Consider the following 20,376-nt stretch of genomic DNA (forward strand, 5'->3'; position numbering starts at 1 on the left):
AAGACCTAGCCAAATTCTCAATCCAGTCAAAGTTCACAGGTGCTATAAATCTGAGAGATAAAAGAGTAAGGCATTTTTGTCAAAAGAATCTAACCGTTGTCGGACATTTTTTATAAAAAAAACAACCAACCCCAAGCTTATACACAACTGACTCGAGGTAAATTAAAGAAGCTGCATAGAGATTTACTAGAAGAAATCAGGACACAAACAAGCACATTTGTGTTCATCTCCAGCATGTGCTGTATAAGATATTCAGTTACAGAAGCCTGTTGCATAAACCCCATACGGAAATTTTAAAGATGAGACATTATATACATTAAATTGGGATGTATTCAATAGGAGTGCAAGGAGGATAACCCTTACGCGACTTAGCCCCCTTTCACAGTAAGTAGCCTTAAAAAAGGAGCCAGCATATGATATAACTATGAGTAAGGACTCCATTTCAGCTTTTGGTGCATTGGCCTTAGGCAGAAGACATGGATTTCTAATTAAGGATCCAAGTTTCATCGACGCTGTTGATTGCACATTTGACATGTGGTGGCAGACTTAACATTGGCATAGGTACAGTGCTCACAAGACCAATGATTATCATCAGTCATTCTGCTGGATATAGTTCGAATAGTCGCTTTTCCTCTTCCTCCTCTCCCCTTGCTGCTCCCTGCAGCATTTTTTGAGCTCGTTGCTTTGCTGGAAGCAGCTCCATTACTATCCACATCAACTAAACCATTCTCTAATGCCCTCACCAAATTCTCAAAGTAGTTTCTAGTTACACTGCCAAAACAAAAGGATTAGAAAACCAAACAACACAATTTGGGAAGAGGATCAATAATACTGAAACCAAATTAATAGACTAAGAGAACTGACATTTGGGAGATATATACAATGGGGGGGGGGGGGGGAGAGGAAGGGGGAAAATCCCCAGAATATAAACACTAAGAATGGATTTTATTGGTGCATGTGTAATATACAAAATATATTTTTGTCAATCACAACACAAGAAAAACATAAATAAATAAAAAGACGGGCCCGAGGAATACTTAAAAAAACTGGAAAATCTACCTGGTCAATCCAGCTAGTTTGGTTCGAAAGTCATTGAAATCTTTAGATGGGCCATCAGCATTCAGGAATAGCTGTAGTTCCTTTTCAGCACATTGATGAAGTCTCTCCAAACCAGATTCTGCCTCACCTGTAGGGGAAAAAAATCGTTTGTAGGGGAACTGCCACAAATGCAAGATATTTCAAACTAAAATTCAAGTTGATGAATAAAACCTTGTAAGTACTCAAAGAACTGTTTTTTAGCATGTTCATGCTCAGGTAAATAGTACCCATATGAATATGTCCATTTCAGCACCCTCCTGCATTCAACTATCTGCCAACATGAAATAGAAATTAGAAAGCCCTCCATTTTACAACAGTCAAAACATTCATATGACCACCTACAGAAAACAGTTCAATTAACAGTGACGTCATTTGTGCACTAGGGAACAGGATTAAAAAACTGACTACTCACAGTCCAAAAACACGTGAAAGCTTCATAAAACAATATACAAAATTTACAATTTATTATACCAAGTCCAAAACTATAAAATATTCATTTACCTGTAACCAGGCCTCCGTTATGAACTTAAGCTGTGATTCAGGCTGGCACTGTGTGTCACTAAGCTTCTCAATCTGCCAAAGGAAAAAAGGGGCAATTACTGGACAATTTTAAAATTCCTAGAAAAAGATATTAAGCTCTACTTATAAGCAAGAAAGTGCCTAAGCAATCCAGCAGAAGGTATATTTTTTTTTTTGGCTTGCGTGTCTATAGTGACAGACACTTGAGAGTGAAATAATCAAAAGACTAAGAAAGAAGCAAAAAAGTTTTCACGAAAAAAAATAAGATTTGCAACTATGAGGAATGCTGAAAAGACTAAGACCTGGGCTATTTATTTTTAGTAAGTTTAATTATATAGCCAAAAATTATACCAAGGTTCAATTCTTTATTACAATGAAAGATTGAATAATTTAACATTTTTACTTTCCTGATTTAGTACAAGGAAAATTAAAATTTGCAACATCACATTCCATGATTCCTGAAAGTTGCAAAACATGCTTAGAAAACAGATTTGCCTAGTGCTTTAATATTTTTATTTTTCTGATTCATTACAAGGGAAAACAAGAAATTTAATATTTGCAGTTTCACATTCCATTGTTCCTGAATGTTGCAAAACATGATTAAAAATCAGATTTGCCCAGTGCAGTTCACTTCAGTTGTTAAAATCACACAAGCTAAAACAAAAACATTGGGAAGAGGGAGGGGGGCAGATGGGTGAAAACAAAAAGAAATATATGTATAACATACATGAACAGTTTGCATTTGGTGTAGATCTGCAAGAGCTTTTTGCCTCGACTGCAAGATAGAGAAAATTAATCATATACCCTACACCAAAGGAATTCTAGCAAACTAAAATTTAAACAGTGAATTTGGAAATTGTAGATAAAAAATAGAGATATATGATACTGAATAGGAATAGTATGGAGTAGTGCATACAGATTGGTTGCTGGCCCACCGCTCATAATAATGTGTGTATCTCTCCAACGAATTCTTTGCCATTTCTCTTCTTCTTTCAGTTTCATCATACTGCATGCAACAAGATTTAGTTCAGAAGATATCATTATCAAAATATATGCCAGGAGCAGTAGGCTAATGGTGGTATGAAACTTAAACCAATGAAGTAGAGTATTTCTAGGTCCCTTACCACTCCCTCTTGTTTAGCTGCTTCATAACGATTGCAAGCATAAAATCCACCAGTCCTTTCACCATGGTCCGACCATGCACCAAGGCATAGCCTATGTAGATAAAAATATATCAAAGTTCAGTAAAACGTCTCACAAGCCCAAGTTGTTTGAAAATAATATGACCCATTAGCCATGTTAAAGACGCAAATATAAACGTATCATTCATCCCAATGAAAGGAAGAAGAAAAACAGTGGAAGCAAGCAAAATAATCATGGAAAAAAAAACATACCAGCAAAACTCAAATTTACAAGGAGGAGTACATGTCATATGCATGCACCCTTGGTTTTTTTCAATTGGTCGCTTGCACTTGGGACATGGCTTTGAGTTAGCAAGTATCCTGAAAGTCATTAAATTAACTGTTAGCTCAGGGCCTCAGGACTTAAGAGTCTAAAAAATAACACAGTAGCATTGTATTGATGGATATTAAATCACAAGATTCAGAGAAACAATGAAGAATAGCTTGAAATATGTTACACAATTGATATATAGCTGTACATCATAAACAAAATGTTCAATATCAATCTCACAAGACAAAATCATAAGTCATCATAGAAATTATGAGGATTTACGTAGAGAAGGTAGAAAAGAAAAATTAGAAAGCAAAAATTTACTTTGATTTGATGTAAAAGATGTTAACTGAAATAAAAAAATAAAAAAACACTGGTCCCAATTCATACTCTTAAACCTAATTAATCAAATCAACTAAGGAAATAAACTATGAAACAGTAGAAAATATGAAAGTCAATCTTAAGAGATCACCTAAGATACTATGCAATAGTCTAAGACACTCTTAAGATGTATCAATAGTAGTAGTGTTTTAAAAAACGAATTGGACTGGCCAGTTCAACCAGTAACCAGCCTGGTAGCCTGCCCTATAAGACTGTAAGACCACTAAACTGAAGCATCAAAGAACTGATCAAACACCAGAGAAAATGGTAGTTTTCTCATTCAAAATGGATCACTGAAAGTTTGAAACCAGATCCTCTGTGCTGCACCTTGCGTCCATCCCCAACGATTACTTTTTCTCACTCTCATTGTTAGATTGCCTCCCTCGTCAGCTGTTGGCTTCTGATCTCCATCTCTAGTCTCTACCGAAGCAGTGACACGCGAAATAAAAATTAAGTAATACTTGAGAACAAGAATTCATGTCGTGTGGTACAATTGGACGCACGAAAAAACATTTCTCGAGACCCACCCACCCCCCTCAATTCATGTGTCATACAATTGGACCCACGATTATGTGTTTAATTTCATAACAAGAATAAATATGTTTAAATATAATTAAACACCAGGAGTATTTTTATATTTGAACATTTTGCTTGTCTTTAGTGTTGTGTAATATTTTAATGTTTTGTGTAACATTTTAATGTTGTGTAATTAAGTTATATACACACACAAGTATGAATACAGATATAGACCATAAGAAGGCATTGACAGAGCTAGAGCCATTCAAAATTAGTCAGCAAACTCATTGATCTTGACATAAATTAGGCAACAAATATTATAATTTCTTATGGAAACTAAAAAAGGGACAATCAGTACATCACAGCAGACACAAAGTAAAATGTCCCAAAGGAATATAGGCATGAGAATAATATGTACAGATGTCAAAATATATTTTGTACCAGTTCATGTTTTCAGATTCTGCACTATTTTTCAAAATCCACTTTGACACAGTGCCACAGTCCACTGGACGGTGAGCCTCCTCTGTGCACTGTAGATCCAAAAACACAATAGTTAACGGAATATGAATATTCTAAAATGCAATGCTATAAAAATCAGAAACAATCCATATATAACTTACGTTCCAGCAAAAGCTATATGAACAGAGGCAAGATACATCATAATTTCCACTGCCAGCATCAAAAGTAACTGCATATTCACAACCTGGAGCAGGACACCACTTGGTCTACACAGAACAGAGAGAGCAGAAGAAAAAAGACAATTATGGCAGTAAGAAATTGAAATAGAGAAAGATGTCAAAAATAGAAAGTATAGAACTCCATCTATAGCCATAAAGGTAGGGTAACATGTGTGTGAACTAATGGACTATATTAATCACAAAATTTTAGGAATTCGTAGCCATATGTAGCAAGGTGATAATATTGTGGCTAATACTCAAATCAACATGTGAATGAATAAATTGGAAAAAAATGTCAACAAATCAAATACAAGATTGCAATTGGCAGATATATATATATATATATATATATATATATATACTTACTATCATTACCGGTGTCCAAATTCAATATCTACCACATACCTTCTTGTTGTCTTCAATATAAGATCTGAGAAGATAACGGTCATACTTCTGTTTATCTTCATCAGATGCTAAAAGATTAATCATATCTTGACCAACAGCAGCACCACAAGAGGGATCAGGACATCTCAGCACCAAACATCCCGGACCATCATTAATTGATGTGCTAAAATATCCTAGCATGTCAAAAAGGATATAAGAACATGATTTAACAAAATGAAAAAAAATGAGGAAATAATATTAAATGATACAAGTATTGGCACTATAACCAAATAAAAGAAAAGAAAAAGCAAAAGAGCAAGGCATGATTTATTAACAATTCCAGATAGCATCTGTAGCCAACAAAGAACAGAAGGATGGCACACAAGTGATACCTGCCCAGCATGAATAGCAGTAAGGGTGGCCACAAGCAGTAGATTCAACCCGTGCACGAGGATACATTTCAAAACAGATGCCACAAGTAAGCTGACCACAAGAGAGGGAAAAATGTGAGATAATTCAATTAGTGAAGATTAAATGAAGCCCAAGCAGCACAAGACAAGAAAATTCAACATTAGTAGACCTATTTTAAAGCCCAAACAACAAGTCTCACCTCTCTAGTATTAGAATTCTGGAAAACTGGCTTCTCCAACAAACCAACTGTTTTTCGGACTTGATCTTCATCAGCAAACCAAGCATCATGCACCTTACTAACACTCCTGCATTACCAATTCACTCTCCTTCAGTATATCACACAAAACTGCAATGACAAATAAACCAATACAAGGGCGAGAGATAGCAAATTTACCAGTTGTAGTGACGAAGTAGGATGCTCGCAGAAACCCGAGGTATGGAAAGAACTGCCGCTACTCTAGCTATGTCGTCTTCCTGCCTTTGCCGGATATCCAGTTCCCTCAATATGGTAAAGTTTTGCTGAAATCCAAACAGGGATCCGTCAATCAGAGAGGGATAATATGATTGCAGAAACAAACAGACACAGACGTAACACGGTAACACCGTATGTCTTGAACGAGAAATTACAGCACTCATATGGTCATATACATAAGAAAACTGAGAGTGTATCCAACAAATGATTATTACTATCAAATATTAATCTATTATCATCATGCTTATCAGGATCAATTAAGCACATATTACTGCCCTACCAACCACACACTAGTATAGTTCCAAAAGATTATTAAGAATCAATCACGTATCATAAAGCTTCAACAGTATCCATTTTTATCTCTTTGGAGTGCAGCAAAATCCTCCACCGCAAGAGTCCAAATACCCAATTCTTCACAGTTCGTGAAAACAGGCAACAAGAACACTCACAGCTCAACAATACAAAAAAAAATGAAATTCGATTGAGAAAGCGATGATGAGAGCAGAGAAGAAGAAGGAAAAAGTGAGTGGAGAAGACCTACCTCGGGGCGGCGAGACTCAATCCGGTCAGAATCGTCGGCGTCGTCGAAGTAATCGTCGGCGTTGTCGTCGTAGTCACTGTAGTAATCCATGGGAGGGTCCTCGGTCTCGCCACTGTAGAAATCGTCGTCGAGGGACTCCACATCGTTGGCGTCGTGCATATCGTCCTCGGAATCCATGGGAAACCCTAGAGCGAGGGCCGGGGGCTGGTAATTCAGGAACGATCAAAGGGATAGAGAAAATCTAGGGCACCACCGCAACGAAGAAGAAGGTGAAGGAAGGTAGAATGAGGGGAAAAAAGTGTATTGCTTTATGATGCTTCTTTCTTCGATCCTTTCTCCCCCTAACTAACCAGAGGGTTGGAAATTGGAACAATAATATTTATGATGATAAAATATTAAATAAATATTTCTTTTTTATTTATATAATATCGAGTGAGATTGTGATTGTGGCAGGTGGGAGACGAATTAATAGGCAGTAACAGGGAAGGAGAAGGGTTTAATGAGCTAAATTGGAAGTTGCCTTAAAAGTTGTTGAGATTATAACTAAACAGCAAATTGACAATGAAATGGACATAGAGATTGAATTTCATAAAGAGTAGTGATAGATTATTTTGATGAAAAAATGGTAGTGATAGATTACACATTCACTTAGAGAGAGAGAGAGAGATTAAATGTAAAATAAAAGATAAGTGATCCATTTTTTGAGTTAAATATGTATTTAAAAATAAAAGATTTTAGGAATGCCTTTCTTTTATGTATCCAATCTCTTTCTCTTTCTTTTCCTTTTCTTTACTTGTTCGCCGAGAAAATGTAAACAATAATCGGTAGAAAGAAAAAGAATATACTAGTCAAAACCAAATTATAATGACAAAAACAAAAATGCTTGCATAAGAACCAGATTGATTATACATTTGATTCCGCGGCGACTACAAAAACAAAAGAGAATCAATGGTCATGTTGTATCGTGACATACAAAACTTGTATTCAAGCTGGGTAGAAAGGGATCATCAAATAAAAGTTACCAAGTATTAAAAACCGATTGAAACTTTTAGATCGAATCAAATGGTTTTTGGTTTCCGAATTAATTTAAATCTTGATGTTGAAGATGCAACTGCGAGAATCAAAACAAATGCTGTAGGCATAGGTTGATATTTTCCACTATTTTGAAAGCATATAGACATGTGTCCATTTGTCATAACTGTATGCCAGGAAGCGAGAATGAAACCTGAAAGGCTCAAGTTGATGTTGCTTTGTATTATGGAAGGCTTACAGGTGTCTTTGTCCTGGACAAATATTCTGCGATCCTTATGTTTTGATAAAATGGTTTTTATCTGTGGGTGCTTTTGGTTGATTTGAGCATATGAAATTGGAAAGATTAGGACAAAATGATACTACTATCTGTCAGGGTGGTGCATGTGTCCAAGAAGGGAATTATAAACATACTATTCATCAAAATTAAGATTGTTCTAGTTTACTAGAACTCTTATCAAATCATAATTATCTTTAACCAAAAAAGAATGGAACTGTAAAAACTTTTGTACTTTATGTATGTTTGGATTGAAGTTAGAAATATTACGTATATATTTTAATATAAAAATAAAATGAAAATAAAAATAAGGATCTTAATCTTTTAGCAAAATTACTTTTATCTTAAAAGTATTTTTCATCATAATATCAAACATGCACTTAGCGTGTATTTGAGGGAGCATATGCAAAGTTAATTTTGAGATGGACTGTGTATTTGAGGGAGCATATGCAAGATTGATTTTGAGATGAAATGATATATATTTAAATGTTTTTATTCTAAATGAGTTAAAAATAAAACTTGGTATAAATAATTTTTATTCGACACAAAAATTATCTAAATTGCTTCAATTTAAATTTAATTTTGGTCTCAATCAATTTTTCATCATAATATAAAATATGTAAACATTTAATAAAAAAAATACATTCTGCGAGCTGATTTTTCAAGTATGGATGTGATGTAGCTTCTGATTTTCCGCGCTGATGTGTGTGAAGTGTGAACACTATGTTTTCTGATAATGTCTGGAGTCCATAAGGTAACAATTGCATTTCAAAATTTCAATTAGTAGTTTCTGAACATGTCAGAGAGATCAGACACAATTATAATCGGAAATGTAAATGTATGAATTCTTAACACGTAGTAAAAGAATAATTTGGCTGAGTCACGTGTCAAGTCTTTGTTCCTTCCATTTTTCCTCTCTTATTTTAATTGTTGATGGTTTTTACCTGCACTTGCTTCACATGCATTTCTTTTTATTCTACTTAAAGAACACTTTTCTACCTGACTATTTCAATTTTTAATTTTGAAAATGAAGTTTGACTTGAGTGCTTGAATTCCTTATCTTCCTCTCTCTCATCATAACATTCTTTTTTTTTATGAAATTTTCAAATAAAAATGTTTATTGTTTCAAAATTTTAAATATATTTTTTATTAGAGATAATCCTACTTGAGTCCAAAATGATTATCATAGATAACAAAATTTTACTTGTAAGTATTTAAGATAATTATATACTCAAAACTCATTTTTAATACCTCTTATTAAACAGAAATAATCACATGTCAATTAATTTATATGATTGATAGTTAATTATGCATGAAATATTATGTATAATTGCATGAAATATTATGAGTCCAACGCCTATAAAGGTATAATTGCTTTGAACTCAGCAAAAAAATATTTTAAATGAACTTGTATCAAACGCATCAATATTTTCATAATAACTAACGTCCAAAGCGTTATGTAACTGAACATGCATGCAAAGTGATGAAAAATTTACACTATACATTTTACATTCACTGAAGTTTTTCATCCAAAGCAATCACATAACAAGCTCTTTTCGAATGCCAAGGTTTAACTGCTTTTATATTTATGTTTACGTCTAATATCCCTTCAATTTTTTAATATACTTCAACATTTGAATTTGAAATATTCAATAAAAAGCAATAACTTTTGAAATATAAGTACAATTTTTGATCAAAAGTAAAACTACATTTTGAAGTTCATTGTTAAGAGAAGACTAAAGTGAAAAAAAGGCTGAAAAAGGAGTACATGCCTTCTGAAGAGTATCAACACTTTTTAGAAAAGAAAGAATTATGATACTTTTCTTCGTCTCTCCTCTACAAAAATTAACACATCAAAATAAGTAATGCGTCAAAGCTCCCATGCATTAAATGAAGATTTAGAACGGAAAAATCAGACTTAGACTCACAACAGATAATTTTACATAAACTTTATTATTAATTAAAAATGATTAAAACTATACGATCAACAGTGTTTTATCAAATAAGAAACAAGAATTACAAATTAGTTTAGGTAGTTATTAATTAGATAAGTTAAATGAGAAGTTTATTTGTACAAATTAATTTGTGTTCTTATGTACAAGTTAATTTTGTTATAAGTTTATTGCATTTATCTCCTTATTTTCTTATCACATAAATACTTATCGAGAAATTTATCAAAACATAATGTAGATAGTAGAAATTGACTACGAAATCATGCTACTGGTTCAAGTGGCACGTGTTATTCTCCATCACGTGGTGGTTCATTGGGAGGGAAAGAAATACAACGATTTTGAACAATGAGAGTTGGCTGGAATGGTTGGTGTTATCCCAAATCAATAGTATGTTGTCTATTGTTTCAAGTCATCTTCCTCATCACTCAAGTGGTCGCAGTGGAATATCTCTTTTAATCATACCTATCGCGAGGGTAATGGCATTGCAGATTATGACTTAGTCATGTGGAATAAGTGTCCTACATATATCTCATCTTTCTTGATGACTTGAGCACTTTAATTTCTTTGCTAGATTTGTTTAGTTTCTTGTCTTTTATATGTTTTACATTGATAAAAAGAATAATAAATTATTTTGTGGTATACTAAAAATAAATAATGCCATGAGGGATATTCGTATTGTGACCACACTCCATACATTAACTAACCCAAAGGAATGGCTGTAAGTTTTGGGGGGTGTTGGCCTGTTGGGCATGTGGTTGAAAATTTGCCACTACTGAATAAAGTAGTAAAGGTGTACTATTCATTTGAAAATTTGACAATTGCAAAAACGAGGTTCTCTGACTCTGAGACAACTGTTTTGCCTTTGTTGCTTTTTGACAAATTACTACAAAATTACAACATTACTCAATCACAATGAGTAAACATATTAATTTACGGTTTGTTAATTTTAATGGTGATCTATTTATTATAAAACGCGTCAAAATAAATGTGTTTTTTTTTCATTTTCCCCTCCTACAAGTACTTATTGTTGAGTTTATCCAAATACATTCCTGGGTTAATAAAATAAATGTATTGCTTATTGTTTCATTTTTTTTAATTACTCTGAGTTAATAATTAAAATATTTTTAATCACTATAAACAAATATAAAAATATACAAGTAATATATATATATATATATATATATATATATATATATATATATATTGTATTTTATATTATCTTACTGTTTTAGAAATAGTATCAAATATAATTGGTTATCATTCGTACTATAAAATCACAAAAGATAACATGCAATAGTGGAAATACAATAAGTGCGTTTATTATAACAACATACAAGTACATGATTTTTTTAAGTCAATGCACATAAAATATTAATCTTAAAATTGACATTAGTAATATATATATATATATATATATATATATATATATAATGATTTTACTGATTATGAAAATGTAAACTGAGTCAATGGGATGACCTATCCCATTAGGCCATCACAGCGCAACTAGACACGAGATAATAAAGAAAAAAATTTCTTAAACAATCCTTGAATTATATACATCTTGAGAGAGGAAGAAAAACATGAAAGATAAGTTATTCATTTGATCAGTGATATAGTCTGATAAGAAAAGAGAGATAGAAGGAAAAAAAATTATTGGCTAAATGTTTGAAACTTTTGATTATCAGAATATATATATATATATAAGCATTTGATAGTAAAATTTTGGATTGGACTAGTTAAGTTGGATCAAAATAAATTCGAGCTTGAACTTCTACGACCAAACACAACTCTTACGCTAATAAAAAAAACTCATACACCAAGTTAATCGAATCAATCCATTAAAACTTAGCCTATTTTAACACTCTTAGAATTGATGGACAGTTTATGCTTATATATGCTTATTACACAACAAATTGTAAGAAACTCAATGATTAAAAAAAAGTGTTAGCAACATATTCTTTCTTATTATTTAAAATTTATTAAAAACTGTAAAGTTATAAGTGGGATTAATTAAATAAGGAATAAAACTCATAATTTTATGATTTTCAATAAATTTAAGTTAATAATAAAAAATAATATATTAAAAAATATGTTTATAACATTTTTCATGATCAAATAATCAAATACAATTTTTTTTTTACATTTCAACCCTCACATTTTCACTTTAGAATGTTTTTTCTACAACTTTTATTCTCTTTTCTTACCCAACAAAGTCAGTCAATCTCCACGCTGAACTTTTTCTAGAGTATTTTAGGAGTCTAACAGAACAATGAGGAACATTGGAACAAGGTTTCTTCTATAATCTATAGCGTATCATTTGATTAACCGATAATTAAAAGATAAAGTAATGCTTTCAAAACTTATTTATTATTATTGAACTCATAAAAATACCATATTTTGATTATTTAAATCGTAACTGAATTACGGTCATAGTTAATAACAAATGGGCCGATTTATTGGTCCCAAAACAATGGGGAACTTGTCTTTTGATCAGTCCATTTAACCTAAAAATAACTGTTTTTTTTTTCGGTACAGCCGTACAGAGAAATAACTGATGCTGAACTAGCCTTTTTTTTTTGTATTAAACCACACACACAAAAAAACTTAGTACAAAGTTAGGAAAAATCGTGTATAAGATTTACTTATGATTTATTATTATTTAACCTATTATTATCAGATTTCATATCTTGTAAGATATCAAATATATTCTAATAAAATGTATTTTATTTTATTCAACGAGAATGTGCAGTTGGAATTTTTTTAAGCTTTATTGCCGGGGGGGGGGGGGGGGGGGGGGATTAGAAAAATGAGAGTTCTACCAAGGAAGAAGAAGAAAGTCTCTTCTTCTAAAGAAAAGAGTTAAAAATTAAGAAATTTTTAGTGAATGAAAAAATAATTATAATTGACGTCTGCGTGTCCTACAATCCTCATCTTGGTTTGGGTAATAATTAATTTTCATCGGCCAAAACTCCAGCTAATGTCTGAGTTGAAAAAAAAATCAAATTTGCATTTTCATCTCATTTGTAGTCTCTCTTCTCATTCTTAAATTTTTCTGCACCCATACAAATATACAATTTAAATCTGCAAATAATCACACATACACACACGTAATCTGAGTGTATTAATAATTTAATTTTTGTAAAGATTTCTATATTTATCAATAAAGTAATGTCAATTTAGTCACTTGTTAAATATTTAAAAAACATCAATTTTTTTCCTGCAAAATTGAATAGAGACCACAAATCTAATTCCAAAATCCAAATACGCTTTACAAATTCTCATGATATTTTTCTATTAGGATAAGAGTAAACAAGTCGCATAAAACAGTCTCAACTCAACTCCACTTACATCACATTCTATCGATGATGTAATGCAATAATCTATGTCCCTAATGGCAATGGCTTGCGTCACACAGTACTACTAGCTAATTTTAGAGAATGTCCCATTTTCCAATTACCTAGGTTTCAGTTATCCTTGTTGAACAGATACGATTCCATGCAATCTGCATTTCGGAGTTCGACATGCACTCATGACTCAACTTAGTGACATAGATAGACCCCAACAACAAGTGCACAACACACGGAACACAAGCACTATCGGTTAAATTATGTAGCTGTTTTTTTTTTATCTACACAAGCACTTTGGTTTCAAATTACCAAAGTGGTCCTGGGAATTTTATTTTTTTTAAGAAATTAATCTTTTTCAATAAATATTTTTTTTCATATGCAAGAAATAAAAATTAAATCTATTATCTTATATTCAAGGGACAAAATTATTTAAACTATCTCCCATATAACATGTTGGTGGGGATTTAATTGTGTTCACGCTTTTCACTGACACGGATATAAGCATAAATAGAATAATACCCCTCAGTGTACAGAGTCACAGACTCAGGAACCAATAGACAAATATCTATTAACAAAACAACGCAACGCTTCTCTTTCTTTCTTTCTATCCCTACTTCGCCTCTGTTTCATTTGGCCCATTGTTTCTCACAAGCCACACTCTTTGTTTGAAGCTTAAACTCCCTCTAAGCCCCATCCTTAATTTACTCAATCTCATCAATGTTTCATCATCTGGGTATTGTTTATTTCTTCTTTTTCTTCTTCAGATCATAGTGTTTTTTGTTTTATTTTTCTTCTACCCTTTTAAATCTATTGCGTTTTTGAGCTTTTAACTATTCGAATCTACTTGCTTCCCAATAAATAATTACAACTCTCTGGTTGTTGCTTATTCTAGAGTTCTTCTTTTGAGGGCTTTAGCAGATTCCATTCCTTGAGTCTCATGCTGGATATGCCAATCCTTTTATCCTCATTTCTGGTTAGTATTTATATATTTTTTATTTCTTTCTATTTTCTGTTCTTCTTATTTGAGCTGAATTTGGATTGGAATATGTGTTTCTTTTGCCCGGTTTTGTTCTTAGTGCTTTTCGATTTATGGATTTCGATTGTTATCATTTCTCTCCATTTACTAGCTTATTGCTTTCATGGCTTATTATGAATCTTCTGGATATTCTTTATGTTTAGATTAGAAGCTTATTTTGTTCATTATTTCTCTATTGATTTACAATTTCATTGAATTGCCATTTTCTCTTGTTGTGCTCTTATATGCCCTAATCTATTTTTTCTTTTTTTGTATTAGTTTTTGGGAAGATGCATCTCTTTTACCTAGCTTTCAGCTTTTTAAAGACCAATCTGAAGTTTTGTTCTATACTCTACAGTGCTAAAAAATAGAGTATTTTGTATTTGGAATTTTGGATTGTCTCTCTGAAAAATCAAACCCTGGAAATACAGTTTTCTGGTTTGCTCTAGGTGAGTAGAAGTATGCAAGTGCAAGAACAATTGGACAGGAAAAGTCTTTTTCTTTCTAGATAAAATAAAATGTGATACTGTATTTCTTCTTATGGTTTGTTTTGCCCTGTAACCCGTAACAATCCATAGCTACGATATTATTTCAGATCAGATTTCCATTTTTTAATGCTCTAGAGGAGGCTTTTAAGCTTGAGTTTGTGCAAGCCTTTTTTAGTCATGACTTTACCTCTTTATGCATATGTTTATTGGATAAATGGCTTTACGTCTATCTCTGTTAATGAAGCTACTCCAACCTGACTATATTTAAGCTGATTAAGAATCCTATTGTATCTCTATTGAACATTATAGTATGTACCATTGTGCCCTTTTTTTTTTGCAGATATCCTTGTTTGCATGATCACATCTTTTCCAAGGATTTTAAAACCATGGGTAGAGGTAGAGGAAAGGGTAAAAAACTAACTGTTACCAATTTTGAGGATCCTGCAAGTGGTGAGGATGAAAAAGTTCCCACGCAAAAGAGAAGAGGGAGGCCACAAAAACCACTAAAGGATGACTTTGATGAAGAAGAGGTAGAGAAAATAGAAGATGACAGTGACAATGTTAAGAATGGAGTCTCTAACAAAGAGATGAAAAGTCCCACTGCAACAGAAAATGGAAGGAAAAGAAAGCGAAACTCACAGGTAAAAGAGAAATTAGACTCAGTTGAGGAAGAAAATGGCATTGGCAATGGATCAAACACCACTGATGAGTTGACAAAGACCAATGGTTTTAGGCATAATGGAAGCAGGCGCAAAAGCACGCCCCGTCGAGCTGCTGAAGCAGGTGTTCAGTGCAAGTAAGGATCATAAAAGTTGTGCATTAGCTTTCTTCCTTTTCATATTATCAGTTAAAATCATGAGAAGATAGGAAGTGCGGTGTAGTATCATTTATTTTATTTACTTGTTTTGTTTCTTTGTTCTCACTTTTAGTTTCCTTTTTCCTCGGTGAGTCTGATTTGAGGGGTTCCATTTGGTGATACCCTATCATTAATTCCTTTTTCTTTATTTCAATCATGAATTTGAGAGTTTACAATGCTGGCTGTTGTCTTATAATGCTATAACACTTCGAATTTAAATCTTGTTTACTTTGACTTTCAATCTAATTTTTATCCTCCCCTCCTTTCATCATCATAGCATCCCAAGGTCCACTAAATGAAATGATGCCTTTGCTTCTAACTATAAGTTTGGTGACTGTGAATTGCAGAGAACTACTCAAGTCTTTACCTTATTTTCTGTATTATTCTCACATGTCTAAAAACCGGTTTTGAGTTTTGAGTTATCATTCACAGTACCTGTTGTGCCCCCCCCCCCCCCCCCCCCCCCCCCCAGCCTCTGAATTTGAAGTCATTTTGTAAGAATGAGAAGCAAATGGACCTTGAATGACTCTTGTTAGAAGGATTTAGCACTCTATATGTATGTTTAACAGGCTATTTGCAGTTTAAATAACTGGTGAACCTTAGAAATATCTACTCATTTCTTTAAGAACGATTAATCTTCTGCAAATGTTTGTTTTACACGTATGGTAGTTCTATAATATTTTGTTTGGTTGGAAGGGAGGGAATTTTATAAAGTTTTTCTGTTTGATTCAAGTTTTAGGAGAATGAAGAAAAGCAAAATCTCTCATCCAATCCCCTCTCCCAATATTGAAAGATTTGAAGGGAAGGAAGGGGATTTAAACATGAGTTTAATAAATAGGTATACTTTGTAAAAGTTTTTACACCATCAATCAATTAGAAATTGTGTTTAGTATGACTTTTAAATTCATTATTATCCAACTCAACAAACTTACCATGCATTTTAATGTATAATTGAATTATGGTATATAAAAAACAATTTACACAATGCATATCCTATTTTCTCTTCGAAACATTTTAAGTGTGTTATGTAAAATATTCTTATTTGAGTTTTGAAATTCAAAATTATAAGGATATGTAAGTAATTAATTTTTAAATTCTCTTTCTTCTCCTTATAAACCAAATAAGAAAATGATTATCTCCCTTTATTTGGATTTCTCATCTTTACTTTTAAGCAAACAAAATGTCTGATGATAACTTACTTTCCTCACTACTCTTTCCCTTTTTCTCTTTCATTTTCATCCTTTAAACCAAATAGAGTCTAAGAGTTAGATGTGCAACTAAAGTTTATTTGCACTCTTTAAGCTGGAGTTGTCAACATAATGTTGGAAATAAGACGGTTCTTGGCACAATTTTATTTCAAATTAGAAATGATTACGAGATTCCCGCTCCTCCAATAATTGGGGTGTAGGTCACGTTTCCATAGATATTTTGGTGACATGCCTCGCTCCATCAAACTACAGTACTAAATAAATTATCTGGATTCCTTATTTTAAAAATAGAGAGCAAACATTCTTTCATTTTCTTGAAAGAAAAAACATACATCGGTCAAGACTCTTGGGCAAACTTATCATCTTTTGTATTGGATTGGACCCGTGCTTTTGGCAACCACGTCATCTTATCCTTTTTTGGCCCAACGAATATAAATGCCCAATGACCTTATAAAAAAGAGCCGCTAGTTAGCAAATGAAAATAAAAGCTAATAAACAAATGAAAAAGAATAATAATTTACAAAACTAATCCTATTAGACGAAAGTGAATACTATTAAATATTAAATTCAAAAACTAAAGTGATATTTATTAGGGGTATGAGAAATAGCAATTCATATTACATTGAGAAATCAAATGTGACATTTATTTTGAGACAAATGACACCTATTTTGGGTTGGAGGAAGAGAGTACTATAAAATTACTTATTATTGTAAGGCATGATTGCCTTTTAAGATTGTCTTACTTGAATTTATTATTTAGTCTTAATTTTTGTAAAGTTAACAAAGAAAAATAAATTTAGTTAATTTGGCGTTTGTTTGATTCAAAGGAAAAAAATAATGATGGAAGATAGAAGAAAAGGCACAAGTTTTATAAATTTTACCGGTTCTAATCAGATGAGAAGAAAAGAGAGAAAAAATGACTTTTACTATTTATACTTCTTTCATTTCTTAAATACACTTCTCATTTTTTTAATTATCAATTTAGTAATTTGAAATGGTTTAGTTTGATGTTAAATAACCTGAATGAATGGATTGAAATCAAACATTATGATGTGTTTGATAAAAAAGAGAGAAGTAATATTGAAGAAAAATTTGATACTTTTTTGCGTGACTTATACCTTTTATATTTTACTTTAATTTGAAATTTTTTTGCTTTTATTTTTATTTATTTTCATTCTCTAAACCAAATAAAAAAGGAAGGGAATCATATTGGAAAAGTGTGTACTGTTTTGAACTTTTGAAAATGTGACATGTTACACATCTATTTATAATATATAAAAGTTGAGTTATTCCATATTACGTTGTCACATCAGCGAAAATGATGATATGGAAGAAGAAGAACATTCTTCTATTGAGTGATACTCACAATCTTCCAAAATCCTATACAATACATTTCAATTGAGTGATACTCACCTCCAAATGCTCCAGTCTTCAACTTATCTACTTTTTATCTCAAGGTTTTTCACATACAACTTCGTCTTCTCCAAGATCTTCGGCGCAGAAGAACCTTCTGAAATTCAACTGCTTCATTCATTCACATTTTGCTTTCTTCAGATTTTCGTCAATATTAGAGATACTACGTTCACGATTATGATGATGATGCTATAGCAGCAATATTTTGTGAACCATATTCACATCAAAGACCGAATCGCATGACCTCCAATCACGTATGGCAACCGACGATAACCTCAATCAGACAAATTTGGGGTTGTGCGAGCCTCTTCGCATCAAATCCCAAATCGCACGACACTCCATGAAACCTCGGTCAGACCCTATGAATCGCGCGACACTCGATGAAAACTCGGTCAAACGAATTTGGAGATATGCAAACATTTTCACATGAAAGATCGAATCGTAGGACACTCTCCCAATCGCAGACACTCCATGAAACCTCGATCAGACCCTCCGAATCGCGCGACACTTCACAAAAACTCGATCGAACGAATTTGAGGATGTGCAAGCATCTTCACGTGAAAGACCGAATCACATACTGCATTGTATAGTGAGAGTTACTCCACAATCACATACTTCAAAGTTTTGGTCCTACACACAGGCAAAACTTTTGATACTCAGTTTTGTTAATTTTTATTTTCACTTTTGTGATATATTTTTTTTTTTATGTGTAGATTTTCCTGTTGTAAAAAATAATTTTGCTAAAAAATATTCAAAAGATAGATGCAAAAATATGAAAAGAGGGTAGACACTGCAAAAGCATAATATAACTTGGAAAGAAGAAAGAGATTAGCAAAGAGGTGCATCCAAATGATGGTATGTAAGCAATTTATATTTCTTCATATGCAAATTGTTTTTTGTATTAAATTGAAATTGAAATTTAAATTAGTCATTGGAATTTAAATTCAAATCTAATAGACATAAGTGTTTGATTTTTGTTCTCTTCTTTAATATTGACATTTTATAAGCCAGAAACCAAATGCGCAGACACATATGTGCGTGTGAAAGTTGAACTATTAGTGTTTTATATAATTTTAAGTGAATGTGAACTTTTGTTAGGCATAATTAATAAGGTTGATGAATGTGTGTCTTTGGAATGTTCCTTTGTTTAAATAATCGCATTGCCTCACTCTAGGGATACATGTAGACATTTTAAAATATATTGTTAGTCCTTGGTTGACAACATGGTCTTGGAGAAAAATAAGCATAAGAGTCACAGCTATAACTCAAAGGCATCAGATCAACATTCAAGCGTGTATCATCCAGAAACTTAAAATACGTTGATTTTAACAAATAAAGTCATTATGTATTTTTGTTAATTTATTTATCTCTATATTTGTTAATGTATACAGTTTCTTATTATATATGTTGCTTCATGAAGTTTTATTTCACCTTAAGAGTTCAAGGAGTTGGTTATAAATATCACAATCTTTTCTCAATATTAAGATAATTGACCAACGTGACAAATGATTCATAAATTCTAATAATAGGTCCAAATGTAGCAACCCAACTTTGCCTCTTCCAAGGACATTATATAATCATGGTTACTTAAGACTCACCTTCCTCTTTTAGAAGAGAATACTCTTAATACAAACTTGCAACTACAATCTACAAGGAAGTTTTTTTCTAACTCAACTTTATAGTTAAACAATGTTTTTCATAATTTATGAATAAATTTTAACTTAAATAAGTTATGCTTAATTGTTCATTGCCTACAGGTAAAAAAAAAGACTTCGAGGAGTTGGCTATGAATATCATAATATTTTCCCAATATTAAGATAATTGACCAATGTGACATAGGTCTTGGAGATGTTTTTTACCATTTGGTTAGCCAATGACAAAAGCATAAAGAGGGAGAGTAGTTGTGAGAATAATTTGATGAAACACCTGTTTCAAGTAATTAATCTCATTTCATCTTGTAGCTATTTGATATAATTTAAATTATTCTTTTTTATAATAATACAAATAAATTATTTAAATATTATTTAACTATAGTGAGCAGTTGAGTGTCAATTTTTTATTCCTTATTTTCATAGCAAGGTAATGTGCATTATATTATATTTTACCGTGACAACCTAACCATGATTAGCATGACACAAAACTTGCATAAATGTTACTTTTAAATGAATATAAATATACAATATCATGGGTGTGATTGCTAATATGATCTAATTTTAATATTTTGGCATATGATACTTCATGAGTGGCTGATGTTCAACTGTTGGTTTGGCATATTGGTCTTCCACTACCCTATGTCAAACGTGAATTTATGATTATTTTGTAACTTTAGGAATATATGCT

General features: G+C 32.1%; 2 protein-coding genes across 2 annotated transcripts; one reads left to right on the plus strand and one right to left on the minus strand.

Moving 5' to 3' along the window:
* Positions 1–265: 265 nt before the first annotated feature.
* Positions 266–6,744, minus strand: ARI3 (putative E3 ubiquitin-protein ligase ARI3). Its single transcript, NM_001282242.1, has 15 exons — positions 6,452–6,744; positions 5,833–5,957; positions 5,638–5,743; positions 5,420–5,510; positions 5,049–5,221; positions 4,587–4,691; positions 4,408–4,496; positions 3,012–3,119; positions 2,742–2,832; positions 2,534–2,623; positions 2,345–2,392; positions 1,600–1,671; positions 1,270–1,369; positions 1,060–1,186; positions 266–771 (listed from the first exon to the last, which is right to left on the minus strand). The coding sequence occupies exons 1-15, from the start codon at positions 6,626–6,628 to the stop codon at positions 504–506; spliced, it is 1,770 nt and encodes a 589-aa protein (NP_001269171.1). The 5' UTR covers positions 6,629–6,744; the 3' UTR covers positions 266–503.
* Positions 6,745–13,580: 6,836 nt separating this feature from the next.
* Positions 13,581–15,683, plus strand: LOC100798045 (uncharacterized). The gene is made up of 3 exons (NM_001253204.3): positions 13,581–13,789; positions 13,949–14,029; positions 14,900–15,683. The coding sequence occupies exon 3, from the start codon at positions 14,946–14,948 to the stop codon at positions 15,357–15,359; it is 414 nt and encodes a 137-aa protein (NP_001240133.1). The 5' UTR covers positions 13,581–13,789; positions 13,949–14,029; positions 14,900–14,945; the 3' UTR covers positions 15,360–15,683.
* Positions 15,684–20,376: the final 4,693 nt, after the last annotated feature.

The sequence above is a fragment of the Glycine max genome, chromosome 15 (assembly GCF_000004515.6).
Source record: "Glycine max cultivar Williams 82 chromosome 15, Glycine_max_v4.0, whole genome shotgun sequence".
Lineage (NCBI taxonomy): Eukaryota > Viridiplantae > Streptophyta > Magnoliopsida > Fabales > Fabaceae > Glycine > Glycine max.